The following is a 12,344-nucleotide window of genomic DNA, read 5'->3' on the forward strand; positions in this document are numbered from 1 at the left end:
TGTTGGTTAGGGTACATTTTTAATATGGATCAAAATTCTGTGTAATAATGTGTATTGTAGTGAGTCTATTTATATGATTACTGAAATGCCATTTTTAAATAGGAAAAATGTGGAATCTGCACAGTCTGTCTTTTTACACAGTCAGCAGGAGGCTGCATATTCAATAACTCTTCAAAGGAAATGTAGTTCCGATTTGTCTAAACTTCACTTTCAAGGAGGTCCTTAACCTTGTAAATCTATTTAATGCCAAAACCAGATGGCAACAGCTGTCAGCATTTCATGGGGCTGTTTAAATACCCAAGGACAAGATCTCTTTATTGAAGGCAGTGAAAGCACATTTCATTTCCCTTTCAAGGTTTTTTTGGTAGTATTTATTGTTTATGGTTTATTACAGTAAAGCATCATTTGAGTTAAAAATATCAAGCAACAAAAAAGTAATTTAAGGATTGTAGCTGAAACTGTATAAAATATACATTGCTTTGTATATCTAAAGATAAATGTGGTAGTGTACATTTAAAACCGCTCACCTCGATTTAAAAGTCATAAAATAATTATTTATAAAAAATAAAACTAACAGCAATAGTACATAAATCCACATAAAACACCAACTCGTACCTGTTCCCATCATATTTTATATTGTATCATTTCAAAGCAGCTTTATAAAACTAAGCATTATCATATGTAACAATGTGCCTAGCTCATTCTATAAAGTTACACAGCTGATATTCACCGAAGCTCCAGTGCTCAGCAGAATGATGGTGAAAATGAGTCCCTTTATTTGAAGAACGCAAAGGTGCTGTCAATATTTATATTGATATGGAACAAATAGCTTTAGTAACAATGCATCCCTTGTCACTACATTTCTGGAATTTATCCAAGTACTCTTAAGTGGTGAAGACCAATGATAGGCAACAAACGGCCCTCCGAGCCTTCACCTGTGACCCCCAAGCTCCTTTCTGCTTTATTGTTAGATTTGTTTGTTATAGTTTGTAACACTTGTTTTAAATGCCTGCTGATATGTTATTATAGATTGGTGTGTCTCTTATTAAATGTATTTAACTTCTTACTGACATTAAGTAATGTTTTAAAGATTAGAGGGCCACCCAATGCAGCTCCTGAAGTGTATCAATTTGCCTATCACTGGTGAATTCATGATTGACGAAGACAGCCCATTCTAAACTATGCTTATATACTAAGGATACACTGCATATAATGAATTACCTGTGATCTTGGAAGGCCTGAAAGATGGCAACGGAATAGTGATTCCCTCTTTCCTGATCTCCTGGGGCTGGTTTGGCTTTAGATAGCAGTCCACGACTGAGGAAGGTGTTGGGAAAATATATTCCACATAAACAGATTTACTGCAGTTGTTAGCCACAGTTTAATGCTTTCTCTGTCCACTTGCATATTGATGAATGTACTTTCGGTATACTATTATTGAGGGTACATCTTTTTAAATATAATATACTTCAAACACTGTCCCATTTCTCTGTTTAGTGCATTTTCATAGCTTAGGAAACTCCATGCATAATGGTAGAATAATTGTAGTTTAGATGTTGGATCTGATGCATATTGTTTATATTTAGCCACAAGAAGGGTTTTGTTCGTTCTTTTTCTCTGGTAGCAGCTGTCACTGAGCCAAAGGGGCATATTTAATTGTTGGCGTTTCCCACGGCATTAAAAATATTACCGTTATTACGGTAATTCTAAGCCGGATTTCAGCTCGCAGCTCCCAAATACGGAGTATATTTCTCCCAGTACGGCCTAATGAATATGGGCTAGAGATCGCTTTTAAAAGTTTAAAGTTAAAATATTTGTTCAGTTTCTTTTAAATTGTGTTGCAATTGGGAGCGATAGTCACACAGCAATATTTTTTGCCGTTTTGCCACAAAACAATCGTAAATGGATTCGTATTCTAGCAAAATTGTGATTTATATCTGTGAATGGGTCTGCGGAAAAGACACTTGTCATGATGTATAAAGATAGGAGTGTGGACTCCTTTTGCCATATTCTGATTTATTGCATTAGCTTGAGCTATGTATATAGACATTTTTGTATTGCAGAGTACAGAAAGACAAAACAGATGTCTCTAAGTGGGTCCACTGATCCCCATGGTCTTTATAGATGGCTTAGCTGTACAGTCTGTATAACTCAACTGGCAAGTGCTCTAAGAAATCTATAGAAAACAAATGGGTAATTTAATATACTTCTGTGCTGACATTTGCACCAGTATCTGCCAAAATAATCCAGTGCAAATCACTATCTGTCTTGCAGGACATAATAGCTGACTAGTCGTATTAAACAAAAGCCTTTTTTCGTATTTAAAGCTGCTGGCTAATGAAACCGGTTTAGGCATCTCTTGAAGTTTTTGCTAAAATGTATTTTATATTAAATATTGTTACATTCAAAATGTTTTTTCAAAGTAGTGCATGAATATTTCTGAAGACTGATTTTTGCTCTATTTTTAATGTGGCAAATAGTATAAATTTTTCACTGGATTGTACAGAAAATACATTAAGTTATTTATTTATTTATGTAATTAAACTGGTAAAAATGAAATAGAAGCAGTTTAAAAACAGCTTCACCATGAGTAAGCTCATGGGGGGGCTTCCAATAAATTTGCTAATAATGAGCCACAGGGCCCAGATTGTTAAGGAAAATAGTTGTTTTTTTTGTATTTTGTCCACCTTTTATTCTGGGTTACATTTGTTCACTTTTATGTGGGTGCATGAAAATCTTTTATCTGGCTGGGGATTGTTTCTGAGTATCCTTAGGAGGAGGCATTAGTGAGTTTTTGTAGTTCTAATAGTAATGCAGGCTATATTGGCTCTTCCCACAAAATGTTTGCCTCCCCTGTATGTAGTAGATGACATGAGCTCTTTAGCAATGATAGGGTGTTTGCCAAAAACATTAATTCCTGGTCACAAATATATATAATGCAAATACCAGTCAAAGTGGGGCCACTTGAGTTCAGCATCACAATTAACTCCCCTATATTTTTGCAATGAATTCCAATAGTGATCCAACCATAGCAAAACTTATGACGTGGCAATGTTCATCCTGCCTTTGTGTTAGTAAAAAATAAATAAAAGACTCATGATCATTCAACACCACCGCTGATGAAATTTTCCTTCTGTGTTTGTGCTAAATGCAGCTTCATGGTGAAGACCTCAGTTGATGGAAGGGGCCTCTCCCAGTTACAGGTGTGAGCTATTTTAAGAGGTGGGGGGGGGCTGTCAACTTGTAGAGAGTTACAAAAGATCCATGAAGAGGTAGGAGCCTCTGATAGACACATTGGGCCCAGGCCCAGATAACTCTTGCCTCTGCCCTAGAAGTCATTCAGTTGCAGAGTTTCCTGCAGCCACACCTCCTTATGTCCCTTTCAATTACCAGAGTAAAAACAATGCTTTTTAAAGCGGCAATGTCCGGACCCACCGCCTGAATTGCAATATTTCCCCATGTATAAGACGCACCTTTTTTTCAAAAAATTTGGGTCTAAAAACTGGGTGTGTCTTATACAGTGGCAGTGGGGATAGGGGGGGGGAACAGTGCAGAGGCGATTGCGGGGTCTTGTTGTGTAGGTCCGTCCAGCAGAGACAGGCAGGTAGAATGTGCTGGCCGGCTGCTCTGATTGTAAACACAATCAGTGCAGCCGGCCAGCACACTCTCCCTGCCTGTCTTTGCCGAACGGATCTGCACGTAGTGTGCAGCCGCCGGCAGCAAGCCCCTGCAATCTCAGCACAATCTCTGGACATACTTATACAGTGGCAGCAGGGGGATCCAGGAGGGCGTTTGCAGGGGCTTGTTGCCAGCAGCTGCTTGTCTCTGTCGAACTGACCTGCACATAGTGTGCAGCCGCCGGCAGCAAGCTCCTGCAGTCTCAGTACACTACACATCCCTTTTTTTTTTTTTTTTTATACATTTCGAGGCCCAAAATTAAGGTGCATCTTATACATGGGGAAATACGGTACATTATACAGGCGGTGAGTCTGGACATTGCAGCTTTACAAACATGTATAGTATGTAATAATATGCCTACTCTTTACAACACTGATTGATTAATAAATTGCAGTCCGACATCAGGGTAATTATTAAATTATACATACTATAGCAAGACTTTTCTAATTGTAATTTTTTAGTTGCATTGAGTTCTGCATAACTATGTTAAACATGTTTTATTTAATATGTTTGTTGGCTTGTATGAATTATTTTCAGATTTCTGAACATAACCTTATTTTGTTACGTATAGTAAGCACAATTTTATATGGTGGTTTAGGAAGTGCAACAGCACTAAAAGTGTTTAGAGGGTCCTTCACAACCCTCGCATGCAGCTTTCCACAAAAACCCAAAATCTAAAATACCAAATAAAAAAATAGTGTGAAGTACGGCTTATCATTATAAGAATGTACAATAATATGCTGTTAAGCAAATTTTTGACAAACAAATGATGTGACATAAAATATAAGTGTTAACTTTTTGCTCATAAATAACTGTAAGATTTTCAATGCTTTTTTTTTTCTTGTCTTGTTGTGAAAAGTATTTTTTCTTATTATCTGTATAACATATTATACAAGAAGAAAAAAAAAAGGAAAACACATCATAGTGCAATCTGTATGTGAAACTGAAAAGTAAAATATACCCGGTGCTAGTATATATCAATATTTAAACTGATTAATTCTAATCCTATTTCTCTCACAGATAACCAGCGGTGACACTTTCAAATCCTTGTTGTTGTTACTGCATAAATATGAAATGTTTTCTTTTCAAAATCTGTGTTGCTCTGCTGGAAGGCAAACAAAACTTTCATAGAGGCAGCTGACAAGTCCTGCTACAAGGTTAAATGGAGGAATTTCTATCTGACATTATAGCTACATATAGTTTCTTGCAATGAAGGCATCCAGTCCATCTTCAAATCTATTTAGGTCAAATCTATAAAGTAGTGGGACAAACATTAAAAGGGATGTACATGTATCTTGCACGTTTCAAAGCCTACAGCCAGGAGGTTTGAAAAGAGGCAAGCAATGCAGTATTAATTAACATCTCTTTGACTGTGAGCTATTCAAAACCAGCTTCTGTCCACTACTATACTAAAAACTGTCCTCTTTTCAATTCTCCAGGCTGACCGCTGTGCAAAACAGCATCTGGCCATTACTGCATTGTATGCTACAACCTGTTTAAATTAACATCTTTCTTACATTGATTTACAAACCGCTCTCCTATATTAATATACACACAAACCTTTTTTCATTACAATTTCCCTTTAATATTACAAAAATAATTTATTTCAGTTAGCTCAATAACAATTATACAAAATCCAACGTACTTTGTCGTTTATAAAAGGCCATCTGAAGTTCGCCTGAGGACAATAAAGCAATACGCATATATACCAGCCAGACAATGCTAGATTTGAAGTAAAATAACTGCTGCAAGCGTGAATTCTATTCACAATAAAAAAGGTAAAATTGTTTGAGTGATTGAAAAACCAAAGACATATCAGACACCGCTCTAGACCAAGAAAGATTAGTGATTACATTTCATCCAATTGTAGTAGAAATCATTAGATTGTAAATCAATACACAGAAGATCTTTACTTTTGCAGATCTGAAGCTAGAGCTATTGAAAATATAAATTAATAGGGTATGATTCATTAATGAACACATACTGAGAGCAATGTGTGTTTGTTTGGAAACACACGTAATTTGGATATACGGTCACCCGGATTCATCAAGGAGCAGATCTGAAGATACGCGTGGTGATTGAATTCAGGTGTAGATCTGCTCTGCTCTACTAAACAAGACTCGGCAGGATACATCCAATACCTATGTGGAATATAAACTCCAAAAAAAAAAAGATAAGTACCTCAGCGCTGCTCTTACCAGAGCTTGAATAGGACAACCCTGAGAGTGCTCAAGTTTGGCATGTCCTTACTGTACATTGACTATGGGCATATGCCCCTTCCCCACGACGTTCCCTCTCTGAAATCGTAGGCTGTATAAATGTCCTTTGCGCTCAAACGAGAATTGAACTTTGGTGTGTTCTGTGGCGTATGCTCAGGTTATTGGCATGCGCAGATTAATTGAGCGGATTGTAGGCACAACATCGCCATTTACGTCCTTTAATGAATGAGGCCCAGAGTGTATTATTACTTTACTTTGCTATATATTCAGTAAAATGTGTGGAGATATGTGTGTTTTAAACAAGTGTATTTTCTGCTTAATGCCCTGATGTGGCATATATAGACATATATGATATCATGGTGCATCTGAATACTGTAAGCTGTTTATGCGTACGTTTAACATCTACATCTAAGCATGCGGTAGTACACACATGTTCTAAAACTGTTTCTTAGGTAAAATTTTCTTGTGGCAGACAGCGAGACAAGATACAGTTTTCAATGACCATCAGCGTACTAATACAAGTCCCTAATGGCCAGCAGTACCTGATTGCAGACCTTCAAATCACCAGCAGCATTTTAATTCGGCTTCCACAATGAACACTCCAATGTCTGTATTGATGTGGCCCTCCAATCTGTTTTGGTGCGAACCACCAATGAGAAGCCCCTTCGAGCAACAGCAATTAAGAGTTCCAGTGGCCACCAGCATATTAAAACAATCCACTAATACTTTTCCCTATGCATGCACAGACCAGTAAAGTACAGGGCAATGGAAGGGGCTGGTGGGATTGAACACATTGACTCTCAAACTGGTGTCTCTATCAACATCACTAAAAATGTAGACTGCTGATAATCTACAAAAGGTGGGGTTGTGTAAATTTGAAGAAAGATACCCACTTTGAATCCTCTTGTGGAATCCATACGACTATACTAATAATTTACTGCCATTACAATTTAATACTTTTGTCACCACAGCTAAATTGAGTTTCAAGACTATAATCTTCCATGAAAGATTTATTTTTAGATGAAATACATTACTTTTCTGATGTTTAATATACAATAAAGACTTGTTAGATCACATAAAACATTGTAATTAAAATACAAAGTACTCATCCTTTAAAGGATTATTCTGTTTGTTTGAACACGAGAAGCCAAAAATGCTCATATTTATATAGATAGTATTTAAGAGAGTCATGGAAGTCAGTTGGCAAGAACAAATTGTACTGTCTTTTAAAATGTTTATTATTATAAAGTATAGATTAAAAACTGTTTAGAAGTAAAAATATTGTATATATACACTTTTCATGTGAAAAGTTATATACACACAATGTTTATTTACATTTATATAGTATATGAGTAACATGATTTAAGTGCACTCTGGTTAGCATGAATACATTGTTCAGAATTTGCATGTTAAATAATAAATACTGTCAGCTTTACATAGAATTGATGAATTGCTGATGATCTGTTTTTTTCACTCGCTCAGGCTTTGGAAGAGGCTCAGAAAGCCATACAGCAACTCTTTGGCAAGATCAAAGACATCAAGGACAAAGCTGAGAAATCTGAGCAAATGGTAATTAACACTGGCCTATGAGGCTAATGGTATTCCCCACCAGGATATATATATATACATTATAAAAAGAACTTTATTAAGATAAATGAGCTAGTGTTGGACAGTCAGTATGATTTTTTTTTTTCAAATTACAAACCACCATTTTACAAGTTTGTGTGTGTTTTTGTTGTTTTTTTTTGTTTGTTTTTAATCAAGGGAGTAGGAAAATTGGTGTAAAATGAGAGAAAGGTCTGAACATATCATACAGGGAAAAAAAGGAAAAAGGCAATTTTTTGTTAAAAATACTTTTCTCCAGCACGTCCAATGTCTATACATCGTGGCTTTTCCATAAAAAAATAGAATCAAACTTCCTTATCAAGTCTTGTATACGTTATTTACAGTGTTTTGTTACTATTGCATTAATACATGAATTACTGTACTGAACATTTGCAGTAATACTCAACAAATAACAATACAGTACTATGACTTTATCTGGATAATTTTGTGCTGTAAAATGTGAGAAAGATCGTGTAAATTCCGGTAAAGTGTAATATTAGTAATGTAACCTAAAATGGGGATTTTACAATGGTCTGTTGTGTGTTAATTTTCTATGAAGGTAAAGTTTCTTCCTCATTGTAATTTTTCCCATGCCAGCTTTTTAGGCAGCACAGTGGCCTAGTGGTTAGCACTTCTGCCTCACAGCACTGGGGTCATGAGTTCAATTCCCAACCATGGCCTTATCTGTGTGGAGTTTGTATGTTCTCCCTGTGTTTGCGTGGGTTTCCTCCAGGTGCTCCGGTTTCCTCCCACACTACATACTGGTAGGTTAATTGGCTGCTATCCAAAAAAAAATAAAAAAATTAATTGACTGCTATCAAAATTGACCCTAATCTCTGTCTGTCTGTCTGTCCTGTGTGTGTGTGTGTATATTTGGGAATTTAGACTGTAAGCTCCAATGGGGCAGGGACTGATGTGAATGAGTTCTCTGTACAGCGCTGCGGAATAAGTGGCGCTATATAAATAAATGATGATGATGATGATTGTTGACAAGCTAAATGTGGTAGTTTTATATCTTTCCTGCCCCATCACAAATGGCACAAGGTGTATCCAATGGCTCTTTGGCTGATTTATTCAGACATTATGGATTTGCACAGAAATGTCCACCATTATCTGCAGATTACACATACATGCTGAGGCGGCACTGACCATAATGGAAAATGTTGCACTGAAATTTTTTATCATTTTAATGAAATAAGAACTTTTCTTTACCAGTGTAGCCTCATCATTTTGGTGTATTTTGTCTGTATTTGATGAAAAATGCTTGTGGAAAATGTTTCTAATTGTTTAAGAACGGGGTGCATTTTGCAATCTTTTTTTGCTACATGAATTTTTATATGTAGTACACATTACAGTAACTTTTTAATTACTATAACTCGTATATGTGTGTTTTTTCCATTTTGGAAACATTCAAGCAGATATACTTCAAGTGCATTTTTGATAATAGTACCTGTGAAAGGACCTCTTCATTACTTTCAGGATGCACAAGTTCAATAGCCTTTGACAGTTGGCATTGCATCATCTGGCTGTAACCAAAATGTTCGCTCCATAAACTATGTCTTGTTCATGCTTATCAGCCAGATGATGCAATACCATAGACTATTGAGGTCCTTCCACAGGTAGCCACTGTAGTTACAGTTACGATTATCAAGAATGCACTTGAAGCATATCAGTTCAATTCTACACTGATAGTGAGGTAGTGCTAGCTCACATACACTCTCAAATCAAGATTTGAGAGCTTTTCAGATATGTTCCACTCTGTTTCTTATGTACAAGTAGAAACTTTTGGTAAGACTATGTATGTGACCTAGCTCTACCTCACTATCAGTATAGAATTTAACAGCATTTGTCTATACCTGCTGCAAGCATGGCTCCACACACTTGACGTCTTGGAATTTACATCTTTCGTAATCAGCTACACAAGATCACTATATCTATTAATAATGAATGGACCTCCTCCCTTCTTACTTCTCCCCACTCCCATCTCCCCTCATTTCCATCTTTTTCTCTTCTGATGATATTTTTCTAGTTACTATTTTTATTTATCTTTTATATTTCTTTATAGTGCAAAAACTAAAAAAGAATAACCATTGCTTAATGACAAGAGATGCAACAAGTTGGATTACAATGTATGCAGAACCAGATTTTTCAGTATTGAGGGAATTAGGATCAGCAGGAATGGAAGGAGTGTAGAAAGAGTGGGGTTGCAGCCCACAACAAAGGAAGGTTGGGAACAATGGAGAGACAACGGGGAAGGATCCAGACAAAATATTGGTAGACACAAAATACTTTGAGAATAGGGCATAACTGTTAAAGTTTTGGCTTGCACGGTTTAAAGAAAGAGTTATGAAGAAGCCTAGTCATTATTTCCACTCAATATGTATCTGAAATCATATTAAGGAATAATTGATTTGGGGGGTTGACTATGTTGATTGCAGTCTGCTGCCAAATGGCAAGTTGCATGGGAGATTATATGATGACTTATTCTTTTGTGGCTGATGAAACCCTCAGTGGTAGGAGGAAGATTCTGTGAGAGAGATGGATCTCTAATTTTATGATTGTTTGTATTAGATTTTGAATTTCACTCCAAAAAACCTGAAGTCTAGTCACCATATATAGAGGAACGTACCTTCTGCAGGGCATGCCCTCCCACACCCGCAGCACAACGCCTGGATTGAATTTGAGGCTTCAAGGAACAGAATACCAATGATATAGGAGTTTGGGTTTTTTTCTTTATTTTTTATACAGATGGAGCTAGTAGCCCTGTTTCCATTCTCCATCATCCAATGTCCCTCCCAGATCTGCCTCCTACACCACTTCATGAGGCTCTTCGTGGTTAGGCCTAGCAGACTTAAGCTTAGCCTATGAAGTAGACATGAGTCTTAAGCAAAATGTGGATGGAGGTCTACAAGTTAGCCTGTTTATTGTGTCATTGAAGTGGCTCAATTGTAAATACTATATCTGGAATTTATCCAGTGTCTCAGAAAGATGGTTCAACAGGATATATTATTCATATAATTTATACCATTTATCCAACATTCAAAAACAGATGTGCAACATCCTGGGGCAAAATCCAGGCTGTTGAATAGCGGGATTATTGTCCAGGAGGTGAGGCAAGACCGTGACACCTATTGACCTAGTCCCAGAATGTGAGGGAATGGGTAATTACCGGGTGCTACTCCCCTGCCTTTGGACAGAGAATTCTCAGAAAACACAGAAGACCGGAGATGTTAGCTATCAGAAGATTGTCAGACTCTATCTGTGCCCAAATCCTGGGGGGATTCAAGCAGTTTCACAAGATGCGCTGAGTAAGCTGTGCTGCAATTAAAGTTGGGGATACCCAGACCTGCCTACCTTTGTAATACCGACACAAGGGTATTTTTTTTAATTTGTAGTGGGACTTTAAAACCTAAAGAGGGGGAGAATGTTCATTCTACTGGCATTGATCCAGCCTATCCAGGAGGTGAAGTACAGTTTCCAGGTGCCCAAATCCATTGTGATCTGTGAAAGAAAGTGGATGCTTCTTTGTTTTAAGATGGGGCTCCTCCTGGCTGCATCAACACAACCCAGATTCAAGATCAGCTTCTCGTCGTGGCCGTCTGCCTGGAAAAAAGCCTTGAAGTGGGCTTTGCTGTATAAACGTAGTTATCATACCATGGGTTTGTAGTAGGCAAATATTTGATTTCACTAGACTGGCTGTGGTTCCTTGAGCTCGCAGAAAAGGTCATCTTCTTACTGACCTCACCATACACAGTGTGTGCAGCTATTCAGACAGTTAAATCCATTTTTCAGAACTCTTAAACTATTTACACTGACTATACAGTGCCCATAGAAAATAATCATATCCTGTCAAAATAACTACCTTTTATCACAATACACCATGGAAATTTAAAATAAATCAAACATTTCCAGCTTTACAGACGTGGACATATGGTACCTTTTACATCTCATTGAAACAATGCATTTTTCCTTCTGAAAAGTGAAAAAATTGAAAAGCTATTGTCTTATGTATACCTGCATGCCTTCAGTATGTCATAGAATAAACCAAAGAAACCGTGAAAAGAGAGATTTTGTTGCTTATTCTCAAATGAATTTCTAAAATGGGCTGGACCAATTTGTCGGTACCCCTTAGAAACTATTTTAAATAATTGGATTATAGTGATAATTCGAACTAATTGCTTTCTTGAATTAGCATCACACACTCAGCCTCCTTAAATTAATAAAAGTAGTCAATCTGCTGATCGCACCATCCAATGCTTTTTGAGCAACAGTTGGCTCCATGGAAGAAGACCCAGGAGGATTCCACTTTTGAAAGAACAGCATGAAACCAGATTGAAATTTTCTAAAATGCATATTGACAAGCCACAATTTTTCTGTGAGGATGTACTTTGGACAGATAAGTCAAGACTGGAGCTTTATTGCAAATCACATCAGCTCTATGTCCACGGATAGGGAAAAAAATAAGCTTTCAAAGAAAAGAACACCATACCTACTGTGAAACATGTAGGCGGCTTGGTTGTGTTTTGGGGCTGCATTTGCTTTGTCTAGCACAGGGTGTTTTGACTCTGTGCAGGGCACAATGAAATCTCAGCATTTTCAAGGCATTCTGAAGCAAAACATACTGCCTAGTGTCAGAAAGCTCTGTCTCAGTTGCAGGTCATGGGGTCTCCAACAGAATAATGACCCAAAACACGCAGCTAAAAGCACCCAAGAATAGATGAGAACAAAACCTTGAACTAGAAGTAGCCATCTATGAGCCCTATCTAAATCCTGTCGAACATCTATGTAAAGAGCTGAAACATGCAGTCTGGAGAAGGCACCCATCAAACCTGAGACAGCTGG

The 12,344-nt window shown here is 37.2% G+C and overlaps 1 protein-coding gene across 1 annotated transcript in view; it reads left to right on the top strand.

The window, feature by feature from the left end:
- Positions 1-12,344, top strand: part of VPS53 (VPS53 subunit of GARP complex) — a 147,462-nt gene that overhangs the window by 25,135 nt on the left and 109,983 nt on the right. The window contains exon 5 of the mRNA XM_075195055.1: positions 7,380-7,466. Coding sequence (XP_075051156.1) covers positions 7,380-7,466 — 87 coding nt within the window. The remainder of the gene's footprint in view (positions 1-7,379; positions 7,467-12,344) is intronic.

The sequence above is a fragment of the Mixophyes fleayi genome, chromosome 2, assembly GCF_038048845.1.
Source record: "Mixophyes fleayi isolate aMixFle1 chromosome 2, aMixFle1.hap1, whole genome shotgun sequence".
Taxonomy (NCBI): domain Eukaryota; kingdom Metazoa; phylum Chordata; class Amphibia; order Anura; family Limnodynastidae; genus Mixophyes; species Mixophyes fleayi.